Source organism: Hemiscyllium ocellatum, chromosome 6, assembly GCF_020745735.1.
Source record: "Hemiscyllium ocellatum isolate sHemOce1 chromosome 6, sHemOce1.pat.X.cur, whole genome shotgun sequence".
NCBI classification, from domain to species: Eukaryota; Metazoa; Chordata; class Chondrichthyes; order Orectolobiformes; family Hemiscylliidae; genus Hemiscyllium; species Hemiscyllium ocellatum.
This window is the reverse complement of record NC_083406.1, coordinates 84,921,007-84,936,673: the sequence shown is the minus strand read 5'-3', so window position 1 is coordinate 84,936,673 and position 15,667 is coordinate 84,921,007. Positions and strand designations below refer to the sequence as shown.

Genomic DNA, 15,667 nt, shown 5'->3' with positions numbered 1-15,667 from the left:
CTGTAAAAACGTTATCCCTTATTCCCAATTCCTCCCCCTCCGCCGCATCAGTTTCCAGGATGACCAATACGAAAATCCCAGATGGTCTCCTTCCAAGATTACAATTTCCCTTCCCTTGTGGTCGACAATGCCCTCCAGCATGTATCCAGCACTTTCCGCACCACCACCCTTGAAACCCACCCCTCCCAATGTAACAAGGATAGAAACCTCCGGCCCTCACCTTCCACCCCGCCAACTTCTGCACACATTGCATTACCCTCCGCCACTTCAGCCACCTTCAAAAGGACCCCACCACCAGAGATGTATTTCTCGTCCCACCCATATCAGCATTCCGGAAAGACCATTCCCCCCACGACTCCCTCATTAGGTCCATGTCCCCCACCAGCCCACACCCCGCTCCCGGCACCTTCCCCTGCCACTGCAGGAACTGCAAAACCTATGCCCACACCACTCCCCTCACCTCCATCCAAGGCCCCAAAGGATCCTTCCACAGTCGACAGAAATTCACCTGTACCTCCACCAATGTCATCTACTGTATCCGTTGCACCCAATGTGGTCTCTTCTACATCGGGGAGACAGGATCTCTCCTTGCAGATTGTTTCAAAGAACATCTCTGGGACACCCACATCAACCAACCCCACTACCCCATGGCTGAACATTTCAACTCCCCCTCCCACTCCATCATGGACATGCAGGTCCTGGGCCTCCTCCACCGCCAAACCCTTACCACCCGACACCTGGAAGAAGAACGCCTCATATTCCACCTTGGGACCCTGCAACCATATGGGATCAATATGGATTTCAACAGTTTCCTCATTTCCCTTCCTCTAACATTATCTCAGTCCCAAGCCTCCAACTCGGCACTGTCCTCCTGACCTGTCCATCACCTTTCCCATCTATCCGCTCCACCCTCCTCTCTGACCTATCATCTTCATCTACCTATTGCATTCTCAGCTACCTTCCCCCAACCCCACACCCCTCCCATTTATCTCTTGGCCCCGATCCACAAGCCTCATTCCTGATGAAGGACGTATGCCCTAAATGTCAATACTCCTGCTCCTCGGCTGCTGCCTGAACTGCTGTGCTTTTGCGGCACCACACTCTCGACACAGTTCCTTGCAGTCTAGACATAATTGTGAGTGATATACTGCTTATTCTAAATTTCCATCTCATTATTTAGAGGAATAAGAGTTAACAGGACCAGATATAAACACTATACTTGAGCATGCAAAGGATTGATTGCCCAATGTTAGTACATATTATTTAACAATGTGTGTGAATGCATTGGAGTAAGTGGGATTGTGGAATGAGGAAAGATTGATCAGCTGTACTTATATCTGCTCAGGTTTTGAAGAGTAAAAAGTCAACTTGAATGAAACACACAAGGTAACTTGACAGAGTGAATGTGAGAGGATGTTTCCTCTTATCAATGGATCAAAATAACTATTGAAAAATAAGGGGACACCCATTTAAAACAAAAAGAGATGAGGGCAATTTATTTCTCTCAGAGGGTCATGAGTCTTTGGAACTCTCTTCTTGAAATGTTAATTGATGCAGAGTCTTTGAATATTTGTAAAGCAGAGATGGATAGATTCTCACTAAGCTAGGGGCTGAAAAGTTATCAAGGGTAGGTGGGAATATGGATTTGAGGTTGCAATTATATGGCAGAGTAGGCTTGAGGGGACAAATGTCCAACTCCCGCTCCTTGTGGGTATGTTTATTATACTGCTGGAACCATGTTATTATGCTATCCTATACTCACACACAATATTAGTGAAAAATTATTAGCATAGTCTACAACTAAAAAGATATGAATTTGGTGAATAAGTAAATATTATCTTCTCACCTATTACAAGTAGAGAAACAAAAGGGATGTGACCATTATTAAATAAAATTAATTTGTTGTAATAAATATTTATGTACACAATTAATACACAGAAGTATAAGTACCTTGCATAGCAGTTAAGTAAATACGTATCCCCAGTAATTTCTTGTACTGAGTACAAAATAATTCAAATTACAATAGCTGATCAAAACTTTAATATTGTAGAGTAGTCACTGATGCCATAATTCAATAGTAAACCATGTTCTAAAGGGTAGATTATAGCTGCATAATTTAGTGCCAATTTTCTAGTCAATGCTCCCATGAAGCACAACTCCTTACTGAGAAAGTGGGAATGCTGAATATATCATTACAAATGATTTGTATTCAATTGAAAATATATGCCCCCTCACAAATATGAATCCAATTGCGGTCATTTTGTTATTTAAAATTGCATCAAATTACGTAAGGCTAGACAGAACTGAAGGCTTGTAATGTGACCTTTGTCTGTTCTATGCCTGTGAAGCAACTCTGGCATCACCCTGAAAATACATTTTTGTTTCCTTTGTGATTTCTGGTCATCCCAAGCAGAGGCTGTGTAGATTGTACAAAAGTTGATATTAACTTTACAATTTCTACCCTAAAACTGCAGACAACATGTAGCAATAAAAAATCTTATTGTTCTTTCACAGGTGAACTTTTTACACAAAAATATTGCAGGTGCAACAAAATTAGAGAACAATCTTTGATTCAGAAATGGGAAATGAAAGAAGAGGCATTTTAAAGTATGCCCTTTCCTCCTAATATTTTTATTTAAATTTAATCATTTAGTTTGAAGAAGGAGACAATATTAAGCCTTGCGCAATGGTTTTTCCACATTGATCTTCCATGTTGCCTGAAGTTTTAGGGAAATCTTAACACCCAAAGCTGGTTTTCGAATGAATGACTAATTTAGGAATCTGAATTTGCTATCACACTGCAAACTCACTCTAACTTGCCTACTTCCAGGTTTATTTGGGTGTCAGGGAGCAAGCTAATCACCGAAACCAGGACTTTAACTCTTACCAGCTGTAGGTAAATATTGCTACAAATATTGTCCTTAGAAGATGACAAGGAATTCTTATTAATTGAATTTCACTTAGTTTTGCATTTAATGTGCCCAAGGCAGTGAGACAGATGCATCACATTACCCAAGATTTGAGACGGGATTGGCAATGGTGGATGGATAAATGGGGAAGTGGTGAAGTGGAAGTGCACAGTAGCTGCTGAAAGATGAATCATTGTGAGGGGTGAGATAATGGAGAACATCTGATAAGATAGAGAGAAGCAGGGAAGCATGGTCTGAAAGTACAGGATGCACTGATTCACTATTCCTGACCTGGTTAAATTATTCAACCACTTCTTACGCTACATTCAAGATCTCTATGACTCTATGACTTGAACACAGTGTTGCTGGTAGTCACCTCCTCAGTTCCCTTCAACCATAATTTCCAAGTGAAAGCTGTTGGCCTCATTCTTTCAATGGTGGTTATGTGTATCCCTCCTGCTCCTGACTGCCCTAGCAATAATTCCAGCAGTATTGACTAAATCTGAAAGCTACCCTTGCTCAATAGACAATCTTCATCACAAATAGCTCCAACTTGCATTTGTAACAATGTCCCTTTGAACACAGCTAAAGTCATGTCATTGGAGTATACATCATGCCAACTGCACTACAAAACATGGAAGCTAAAATTAATTGTTTCAATTCAGTTGCAAACTCTGATCTGCTGAATGCACTGCTGACATTTCTATGCACAGTTCCAACCCCCACCCCATTGCTAATGGTAAGCAAACCAACTAGAAAAATACATTTCCAATAACTCCCACATTGCAAGTGACTTAAAATTTAAAACAAATATTTAATAATGTAAAAACAGACTTACGGTATAATAACATCTTTCAGAAACTTTGGAAGTGGGTGAGTAATCATCAGCATTAGGACTTGAAAGCAAAGTTCTGTCATGCAATTGTTCAGCTCTCCACAATTATCCTCCAAGCCAGGCAAACCAATTGATGTGAAAAACTGTTCATTGTTCTAAAATTATCAGAAAAACTATGAGCATTTGGAATTGTAAAGCAACCAGGGATTTTTTCACAAACTGTTGGATGCATTACCCACCGTTCTGAGAAATGCAATATAAAAGAGAGGTGAATAAGTGTTGGCAAACTCAAAGGCAAAAAATTTGATGATCAGGGCATCATTGTATTCAGTCTCAGTTCTGTGGTTTTCTGCAGAGAGAAGAAAGAATTAAATAAGTCACAAACATGATACATTTGTTTTAGAACATTGCAAGGATGAGTGTTAAGCCGTTTCATAAATGAAAGGTTTTACCTTTTTCTATACACTAATATCATTTTCTGGTAAAAGCTAGTATTAATGGCAGAGCATGTCTGCTTAACATTGTCATATTGAACACTTTTACATTAGCATTGGTCAATTAATAGGATCTGTATTCTTGTTCACCAGTGTTGAAAGAGGTGGCTGTAGAGTTAGTAGATACATTAGTGGTTATCTTTCTAAATTCTATAGACTCTTGAATGGTTGCTGCAGTTAGGCAGGTTGTAACTGTAATTCCACTATTTAAGAGGATGAAGGAAAATGAGGAACTACAGATCTGTTTGTGCAACATTGGTCATGGGGAAAATAGTACAAGCTAGTGGAAGAGACTTGATAACAGAATACTTAGAAAATGATGGTAGGGATAAATGTAATATTTTGAAGTTTTTAGATTGCACAAAATTCAATCTAATTCAAACATGAGGAGAATTCAAACATGCTCCAAGGAGATAGAAGCAAATTACTGCGGATGCTGGAATCTGAAACCAAAAGAGAAAATGCTGGAAAATCTCAGCAGGTCTGGCAGCATCTGTAAGGAGAGAAAAGAGCTGACATTTTGAGTCTAACTGATCCTTTGTCAAATGCTTCAAGGGAATGTAAAGAGGCTAAGTGACTGCGCAAAGGTGTGGCAGATGGAATACAATGTAGAGAAAAATGAGGCTACCAACTTTGGCTGGAGAAACAGAAATACAGAATATTTCTGAAATAGTATGCAGCTGGGTGATGTTGAACTTCAAAGGAACTCCAGTGTCCTTGCTCATAAATTGTTGGAAGCTAAGATGCAGGCACAGCAAGCAATTAAGAAGGTAAATGTTATGTTGACTTTTAGTACAAATGCATTTAAAGTATAGAAGTTATCAAGTCTTGTTGTCATTACATAGAACTTCAGTATGACTCAACTTGGACTATCATGTACAATTTTGATCTCCTTACATAAGTTGGTGAGCAGCCTGGTCTTCTGATAGAGAGAGGGTGCAATGAATCCTCACTAAACCAATTCCTGGGATACAACAATTCTCCTATGAGGAAATACCAAACAGACTGGGCCTTTGGTCTCTAGAATTTAAAAGAATGAGATGTGATCTCATTCAAACACATAGGAATTGCAAAGGTAGATGCTAAAAGAATGTTTTTCCTGGCTGAGGGTCCAGAATTCTCTCTCCCAGAGGGCTGTGGAGGCTCAGTCATTCAGTATGTTCAAGACTAAGATTTAGAGATTTCTGCATAATAAAAACAAAAGGTTATGATGCTTGCACAGGAAAATAGTGTTGGCATATAAGACAGGTTATGATCTCAAATGGATTGAGGAACAAGTAGGAAGGGCTGCTCCTATTTTTATGTTCTTGCATTCTTATGTCAGGAGGCTCATTTAAAGTTGCTCTCCTCCTGTCTGAGGTTTGGCTACATGATCCAATTGAAGCCATTTTAAAGAGCTATCTCTTATCCCTTAATGCAGCCTCTGACTTATGCCCTCACCCTGCTCCCTGTCTTTCTGTCAATAATCTGACTATCTTGTGCTCCCTGATTCAACCTCTTACAAATCCTTGCTCCTGCGGAACCAATGTTTCTGCTCATTTTCCTGGACCTGCGTTCTTATCCAAGGTTCAAATCCCGATTTGATGTGAAGCTAGAATCCTGGGGTCATGGAATTGTGAGTCCTCATTATGCAGAAGTGCTAAGCTGGCATTGTTATAATCCATTTTTAAAAATGCATACAGTTGCATGTGAAATCAGGAATGGGCTTTTATTCTCAAACATTGTCAGTTGTGTATATTTCCATCATTCCTCACTGAAATCTCATCTCTAACATTTGTACGCTGTCAGAATTACTTATTTCTCGAACCTCATCTCAAACCTGCTAGCCCTGTGCAAACATCCTCCTCCTTTTGATTTTGAAGACCAAGTGTTGTAGAACTCATAAGGAGTTTGATGTTTCACAATCAATTTACTTGTAATCTTGCAATCAAAGTATATTAATTGATTTGCCTAACATTGTTATTCTGCCTGACTGCAATCTATACTGACCTTACTACTTTCATTTCATGTGACTCTGTATTTGACTAAGAAACACATCATTGGATTTCACAGAGCTACAGTGCGAAAACCTTCAACATTCAGATTGAAGGGGCTCTCGTTCTCCCAACTCGTGCAATACTGATCAGAAGTTACCAATGAAAACAGGCTAGAAGAGATTTTTTTTTTAATCAATTCACAGAATGTGGGTTTCACTGGGTAAGGCCAGCACTTATTACCTAGAGAGCAGTTAAGAGTTAACTATATTGCTGTGTCTGGAGTCACATATTGGCCAGACCAGGTAAGGACAACAGTTTCCTACCCTAAAGGACAGTAGTGAACCAGATGCTGCATTTACAATAATCAGCAATAGTTTCATGATCACCATTATACTCTTCATTCCAGATTCTTTTTAAATTGAATTCAAATTCCATCATCTAGCATGGCAGGATTTGAACTTGGGTCGCCAGAACATTGCCTGAGTCCCTAGATGAATAGTTTAGCAATAATACCACTGGGCCATTGCCTTCCCAAACTGCAGAAAGGGGGGAGATAAGAAACATAGCAGCCATGCTCTATCTCATCTTTGTTTTAACTTAGTGGTTTAGAATAGAAGCAATTATATTTAATTAAATGTATGTTTTGTCCAAGTTAACTTTGTAACAATGTATGTTTATGTTTGTGACCTTTAACCACTGAGAATTTTATTATTTAAGACTGTAGTAACCAAATATTTGAAAATATAGCTCAATCACACCTTTTATACACTGTTCATTTTGAACCTGTATCTTTAACTTAAGTAATACATATTTTAAAAATTTATTGCATGACTATTTTGTGATCTTTTGTATTGTGTCATAATAAGTTTAAGGGGAATCTAAGTCAGAACACCAATCATGAAGTCACAGCAACAGACAGCCCTATTCTAACTAAATGGGAAAAGAAGGTATCGTAAAATGTTTTGTTATGTCAATGCTAAGATATAAAACTCAATGAAATGACAAGTATAGCTATAATGAGCTGGGACAATCCCACCCATAAATTTTAATAGACTAATCAATCAATAATGAGAAGTGTAGATTACAATTAGTTTTAAAGAAACAAATGAGAAATTGTGGATTAACTATTTAACCAGTCCAAGACAAACTATGAATTGCTCAAAGTTAAAAATCACACAACACCAGGTTATAGTCCAACAGGTTTAATTGGAAGCATTAGCCTTTGGAGCACTGCTCCTTCATCAAGTGGTGAACCACCTGATGAAGGAGCAGCGGTTTGAAAGCTAGTGCTTCCAATTAAACCTGTTAGACTATAACCTGGTGTTGTGTGATTTTTAACTTTGTACACCCCAGTCCAACACTGGCATCTCCAATTTATGAATTGTTCAGGCACTTAGCATGCAGTGCCTAGTCAATTAAGAATCTATTCGTAACATGCCTAGACCAATAAGGTATCTCTAATCATACTAAGGGTTGAGGTTTAGAAAGGGTTAATAAATTAAGCATGAATAACCATTCTTTTTAATAGTTGGGTGTGCAGAAAGAAGCAGAGACACACTCTAGCTAATTAACGAATGCTATTGTAGAGTGGAGTCTTGGGAATCCATTGTCTGCTTAACTGCCATTTCTGTTGTACTTGTTTTGATAAATTAATAAATTGGTAAACCTTATCTAAAGACTCTTAAGTTGGAATGGTCTCATATTTAGTTGGACCCTGAGTCTTATGGTTGAAATTAAATTTGGATTTTTGAATCTAGAGTTCTTTAAGTGATTTGATTTGAAGATGAAAGTCAAAGCTGCTCCTCTAGCCACTTCCCATTTATCAATAGGGCCCTTAGTCACAGTGAGAGTTCAGCAGAAAGGAGCAGCAAGCAGGAACATTGAAAAAAAGTATTGTAATAATTGTGGCTCAGCAGTTTTGCAACATTCAGACTTGTACTCTCATGACCTTGCAGTATTGGTTTTGAACTGGATCTGAATCTTGAATAGATTGCAGGTTTAGATGGGGGAAGTGGGGAGTAGGAGAATCAGAAAATGCAAGGTTCAGTGAGAGAGTGACTCAAATCACAAGTTGGAGTGTTGGCAGTAAAAGGGTGCATTTAGTACTAGGTAGCAGTTAATTAGAGAGTTACAATACTTGTATTTTTAAAATGCAGTTTTTAAAAAAAATACTTTATTTACTAATATAAGAATTTAGCAATGTAAAATATTTAAATTTACAGGTATGATGTTTTAATTTTCTTGTCTGACAAGAACTGTGTAACAGAACCTAACTTAATTTTCTGAATTGGTTATAATGGCAAAATCTGTTTAAAGTTATTTCATTTAATGTTGTGATTCTCAGGAACATAACTACAACGTTAGGATTTAGTGTATAGACTGAGATTAAACTATCTGTACCAGCATATAGATACACCAATGTTACACAATCAGAGTCTTACCATTATTTTTCAACTCCTTTTTCAGCTGCTATATTAAGGCTGTGCTAGTTTTGTCTCATAGAATGTGTGTCTTTTACACTTTCCAATAAGCTTTCTACGGTCTTTTGGATTTGTGCTGGTGATATTTGGCTGCCCAAATATACAATATTCATAAGTCACAAACAATAGGCTATCTGGAACAATGCTAGTTAAATTTGTGGATAACATCACATTCCATTAGTAACAGATAGTTTTGAAAAACATAAATATATTAAAGTATAACTGCTTACCCCAGTTCGTCATTTTAACTGCAATTTTCTGATACCCCTAAAATTTAAATAAGTCAAATTATGTATTTTTTTCATAACAATGGTGAGTTTCACTACATAAAGGTAAAATTGAGCTTATTACAAGTAAAATATCAAAGAAGGTTAAGGAATTTTTTTTTAGATTTATCACCATCTGAAATAGGTTACTAACTGTGCAATAATTATAGATTATCTACAATCCTTGAAAACAGAGCTAGATAACTTCCTGAGAGATAGGGACCTTTCAAATTCCAATGGGGGAAATCTTTGGATTATAAGATCCACAAGTTATCACAATCCATATACATAATACATATATAATCCAACAATTAGGTAAAAAATTACTTGATTTAACAGAAATATTTCTAAATAAATAAATACTTTAAAGTGAACTATGATAACCTTATTACCTTTGAATAGTTGCTTATACATTTTCTTATAAAAATTCAGAATTGCCTTATGCTCCCAGTATTTAGTGCCTAGATGTACCTAGTTATTGTCAAGATTCAGTGATTACAAGGGAGGCAGAGGTAACATAAATGATCATGAGGTATGCAAACCACCTTGCTGGCAATATTTTAAACTCATGCTGATTTTTATAAATTTGCGAATGACAAATATACAAAATTAGTTATGGAACTTTGTTTCCAATTATTTTATCCACTCTGTGTGGCTTCTCCAGATTATTATTGCTTAACTGGAATTATACTATGATACAACATAGAGAAGGTCATTTGGCTCTTAGTACAATGTGCTAGGTCTTTAAAATATACTATCCAATTAAGTCTCACTATTCACTGATTGAACTCTGCTTAACCACTGGTATCATGGACTCATAACAAGCTGCTGAACTTTCTTTTAATTCATGTTATTATTGATTGCCAATTATTTTAAATCTGTTTCCTGTGGTTACTGGCCCTTTCATCAGAGGAATCAGTTGTTATGATTTGGATTCCACTACACTAGTGGTGAAGCAGAGTCTTTGAATAGCTTAAAGCAGTGGCTGGTGGATTCTTGATGAGTATGGAGATGAAAGGTTGTCAGGGAAAGGTGAGAATGTGTAGTAATTAGAGTAGCCTACGCCTGATCCCAGTTTGCATATTTGTATGTTCATAGACAGTATTATGTTCTTGCAATCAGAATAGAACTTGTATTTCAGTGTGAATTTCAACTTTTTTATGTAGTGTTCTGATTGTAAAAATGACTGACACCTTGTTGAAAAAGGTGTAACTAAATGTATTTTAATGAGGCCAATGTATTAATTATTGCTGAGTAACCCTTCAATTTGGAAAACCTAATTTTACATGTATAGATTGGCTTTCTGTCAGAATACCATAAAAAAGTAAAATATGTGTGTTATTTCATCTAATACTACATATATGTTCCAATTTTTATTTAACTTTCTATAAACTTACCAAAAATGAATTATAATCTCTGTCTTGTACTTCTGCTTTACTGTCTATGAGAATAATTTAACCTGATTGGCTGTACGGCCTGCTGATGCTTTCACCTTAAGTTTGAACAGATTAAAGCATCTTGCTTCCCATGACTCTTGGTTGCAGTGGAAGAAGAAAGACATTCTGGCAACAGTTTTAATAAACTGCAGCTTGTCTTTAGCTCTGTAATTCATTTCCCAAAGGACACAGATTGCATTCTGAAATACTCAAGATCTCGCAAGTAACAATTCAGACATTTTTGAGGTTTAAATTTAGGTGGAGTTTGGGAATAAATAGAGAGAAATTGTTCCCAGTGGTGGAAGAATTGAGAATTAGAGGATACTGAGTTTAAATTATTGCCAAGAGAACTACAGAGATACAAGGATAAGCATCTTTATGCAGTCGATGATTTGAATCAGGATTGCACTGCCTGAAACAACGATGCAGGTAGATTCATTTCAGGCTCGCAAAAGGGAATTGGATAATTATCTGAAAATTACAAAGCTATAGCAAAGGGAAGGAAGTGGGGATTGCTGTGTTATAGGGTACTTCATCAACATACATGGACTCCTTCTGTGCTGTACTTATGCTATAATTCAATGGTATATTCTTCAAACAACAAGCCATTTTGTTTTAAGGCTGACAGCACAGAGATCACTGTAATTTGCCACAGTTACAAATCTTCGTGTTTTTATACCATACTTAGTTTTGCTATGGTGTGCTATGCTATTAATTATCAGTAATTAGGTTACTTCTGTTGCGATCACTCTTATCAATCATAACCAAATTAACTTACCTTTCCCAGGGCTAAAATGGACAGCGCATTGAGTAATGAGCTAACAATAGTACTTAAGAAGAAATTTTCAAGCGAATTAGATGTTGTCACTCGAAATCTAACCCAGGTTTTATAAACTACCACTGCCACGACACTGATGAATACACAGCCCACCTGTACATAATGCAGAAAGGAAAATTAGATTTTCTAATCGATATGATTAACACACACATACATTCTTTATGGTTTTGTTCAATAGTGTTTAGCCCAGATACACAAAGACATAATGTGTATAAATGTATATGTATATAATGCAATCTCTACAATGAAAGGACACCATCTAACAAAGCGAGGCTTGGACAGTAGGCACCAGTAATCAAATCATGTTATCAAATGCTAATGTTAACAGGGTGAGGACGATGATCACTAATAATTATTCTCTATGGGAATCCAACTGCATTAATAATCTCCAGTGACACTACATAGAGATAGAAGAATATAGATAGCATTTACGGCAATCTGATAATACAAAAGGAGTTTCAAACATTTGAATACACAGAGAGAGGAGCTACTTCATATGTCAGTTGAGGTGCCTGGACAGTCTCTTTTTTGCCTACCCCAACATGATGGTGGCGTACTTCCAGAGTAAAATGCCTCTCCTACCTACTAGACATAAGGGCTTATGCCCAAAACATCAACTCTCCTGCTCCAAGGATGCTGCCTGAACGCTTGTGTTTTTCCAGCACTACATTTTTCAACTCTGACACTCACCAGCATCCGTTCAAAGGATATTAGGGATAAACAATAAATGCTGGCCTAGATAGAGAATCCGTGTTCAGCAAAGAATTAAAACGAGAAATGAGAGACCAAAATGAAACAAGATTAGACATTCTCTTTCATATTAAATTGCTTACCATTACAAGCCCAACTGAAATTGAAAGTGCAATTTTCAGTTGGCGTCTGCATCCTGGGCAAAAGGCTTCAATTCGATCCTATAATGTTGACGAACAGCATTGAAGTCATAAGTAGTGCTTCCATTATTCAATGACAGTCTCACATATTTTCCTTCACTCAAAGACAGAGTAGATAAGAAATGCACAAGAATCATTAGCACATGCCATTACATTATAAACCAAAGAAAAAGTCCATAGTTTGGGAGACGTACGTAGAGAGGACAGAGATAATTTTGGCAAATTGTCACACCAAATGTCAACTCCTCTGTTCACTGTAAAGATATGCCAAACCTACTAATTGCATCTGTCACTTGTATTTGTTTTTAATGGTACTCATAAAAGTTGATCATTTTATTCTTCTATCCTGAATTTTATTTTGTATACCTGATACCATTTTTTTTGTATGTCTAATCCTCCTATTTGCTTGTAGTTTAAAATGACTCTGGTGTCAAATGTTTGTTTGAGCTAATTTTAATATTCGGCCGCTGGCTGATAATCCAGATGTTGTTTATAGAACTTGTCGGATTTCATTCCATTAAAAACAATTAAATAGGAATCCAACATTTCTGCCTGTGCAATCCGTAGTTTAACTTTTTATTTACTTTCCATTATTCTCTGTGACTTGTGACTAATTTTTAGTCAATAGCACTAGATGGTCCAATTGCCTTTGTTTGCCACATTCGCAATAATTGTTTTTGCATTTGCACATCCCCACTAGCTTTCTTTCCATCTTGGGCTGCAGCTGAATATTTCACTGTGTGGTTTGCAGTAAGTCATTCCTCATGCAATCTTTGAGCCAATGCATTAAGCATCTAAAGTCACTTAGCTAACAAAACTGAAAGGATATTGCCATTATTTAGTACATAATCTGTATGAATGCCTCTAGTGGCTTTGCTAAAGTATGTAGGGTTTGTGGGCAGCCAAATAATATCCATGGGGTCAATGGACAATCAATTTGTCATAGATGCATCTTGAACACCAAGCTGCAGGTTGCTGGGCACACCAATGCTATATATGATGGGAAAGTACAGGTTTCCTCAGTCAAGCAACTTATTGGAATTATCAGTTCATTTAAACCATTTCCTTTTAAATTGTCCTCATCATGATCCAGGCTGCCTCCTTCCTGTGTATAAGGTCATGTCTTTGGCTTTAAGCTCTCACCTGTGGCCTTGTAAGGAAGTAGATAAGGATCCATTCCTTAAAAGGCCAAGTGTGACATCCCATTTACGTTATGGTGCAGGCATTCCAGCATTCCACACATGACATTTGGCATCAGCAAGCTGATTGCGGCATTGACTTCCAGTTGCGGACTGTGCTGCTGCACACAGTCCATGGAGGCCCATGCAGCCAGAGTGACATTTGAAGGATCATGACCAAAGGAGTCCTGAGCTTTCTCTAAACATCCCCCCCTTCCCTCCCTCCCATCCACCCTTTCCCCACCCCCACCCCCACTCCCTCACTGTACCAATCTGCCTCAAAGCAGCTGAAGATATGCTCCAAATATCTTGGTTGACGTACTGGTTTTGTTCTATAAAATTGAGGTCTGACTTGTTCATTGTTTTCGTAATCTTCAACATCCCACTCGTATATTAATTCTGCATTCTTCCTTTTCCATCTTGCCAAAAATATCGTACCTAGAAATGAAACCATGACATTACTCATCCAGCTTATAATTTCTAAAACAACAGTGGTATAAAACCCTGAGTACAGGCTTCTAAAACAAACACAAAACGTGCTGGAGAAATTCTGCAAGTTTGGCAGCATCTGTGGAGAGACAAAAAGAGTTAATCTTTCATGTCTGGTACGAGAAGTGTCACAATGGACTCGAAATGTTAATTCTGTTTTTCTCTCTCTCCACAGATGCTGCCAGACCTGTTAAGTTTCTCCAACATTCTCTGTATTTCTATCAGATTTCCAGCATCTACAGAATTTTGCCTAGTAGAGGATTCAGTTTGTTAAAGACTACAACACACATGCTCAAGCCCATCACTTTCTACTTTTATTTTGCTCAACTCCAATGAAAAGCAGAGATCAGATAATAGGCAAAAATATGATAATAGCCACGTTTTATCGTTCTTCTGTATATTCCTGTGGACACACTTCATGCACGGTATTGAGAGATGCTTGGGACCAAGTTGCCTGTTTGCTGGTTACAGATTACACGACAGCATAATGGAAACAAAACCAAACTGTGCCGCTGGAGCGCCATTTTCTGTTCTATAAACCTACAGGATTAAAGATAGAGCTGTGCCCTTCCAGCCAACTTCTGTGGCTAATTGTCATTGGAGAAATTACCAGGGATGTGGAAACAGGCTTTAAATCAAACAGTAAACTCTTGGTTTATTGATGGAAGTTCACTGAAACTAATAGTCCATGTTGGAAGTAACAAATTGTTTCTGTGGAGGTGACCGTGAAAATCTGTATGAGCCTGCCTCTGCAAGGATGGGAAGTCTGGACCTGCCTTCACAGACAGCTGGGTACTAAATGGCTCAGTTTAGTTTAGGCCTTAATCTGGAAGAATGACCTAATTCTCAGAGCTGCTAGCCAATCAGGTGGCATGTCATAGTGAGGAGCTGGCAGGGCCCACCACTGGGTGGCTCGTAGTGGTGGAGACAACCAGGGGTAGGAATCACTCAGCAGTAGTACACCCAACCCCTCATTCCCAAAGCTCAGCATCAGGAGGTTTGGCTTTATCTGGCAACTTCATCAATTATATGGGAAACAGAAGACCGAAAGGGACTATTAATTAGTCACTGAGACCCTCAATATCTGACATTTGGCAGCTGACATGGGTCACTGATGTGCACAGTACCATCCTGTTATGTCACCCAAATATACACTCATTCCCCTCTTGGCCTGCTCCTGGGATTAGTCAGGGTCTGGGGGGAGAATTTCCAATCGTTGCATTCATGTTTTTAGGTTTATGTCTTATCACAGTGATCTTGAAATTTGGTCCATTGGAGGAACTTCTGCTTTGTTCAAAGGAATCTAAGAGTTGAGCAGAAAATGAAGAGACTGGATTTGTTTCCTCAGAAAGAGAGAAGTTCAGAGGAGGTATTACTCAATTACACAGAATTCCCAAAGTTAAATGTTAGTAATATTTTTGAGATTGTCACAATCCCTAAAAGACAGAGACTTCATTTCAGACACAGAAGCATTAAAGTAAACAGACACTTTCATTTTAACCACCTTATCTGATGGTAACTTATGGTTAGGGTTAAGTGAACTAACAATGGTCTAGTGGATAATGAGGGAATAATAAATATGGAATGGATAGATATCTGAAGGAGTGGAATAATTGGAGTATTAGTTTTTGGGCATACACTGGAGAACATTTAAACAGTATCAAGTGTTATTTCGAGTTCACCCCATACATTCAATTCTCACCTGTCAACAGTGGGAATCTTTTATTTCTTTTTGTAGTGAAAATCTAGCTTCAGAATCACAGAAAACTACACAAGGAGTTTGGAGTTTTTAGGAACTATTGTTCTCTTCTGTATACTGAAAGAATAAAGGGAGATTGGATCGAATTCACCAAACATTCACTAGGGCGTTTATTTC

The 15,667-nt window shown here is 37.8% G+C and overlaps 1 protein-coding gene across 3 annotated transcripts in view; it reads right to left on the bottom strand.

Moving 5' to 3' along the window:
* The window catches only part of LOC132816470 (anoctamin-7-like), a 72,893-nt gene that overhangs the window by 20,062 nt on the left and 37,164 nt on the right, over nucleotides 1-15,667 (bottom strand). For all 3 annotated transcript variants that reach the window (XM_060826091.1, XM_060826093.1, XM_060826092.1), the window contains 6 exons: nucleotides 13,625-13,740; nucleotides 12,068-12,145; nucleotides 11,175-11,327; nucleotides 8,925-8,961; nucleotides 3,984-4,093; nucleotides 3,748-3,899 (listed from right to left, as the gene is read on the bottom strand). In XM_060826091.1, coding sequence (XP_060682074.1) covers nucleotides 3,748-3,899; nucleotides 3,984-4,093; nucleotides 8,925-8,961; nucleotides 11,175-11,327; nucleotides 12,068-12,145; nucleotides 13,625-13,740 — 646 coding nt within the window. The remainder of the gene's footprint in view (nucleotides 1-3,747; nucleotides 3,900-3,983; nucleotides 4,094-8,924; nucleotides 8,962-11,174; nucleotides 11,328-12,067; nucleotides 12,146-13,624; nucleotides 13,741-15,667) is intronic.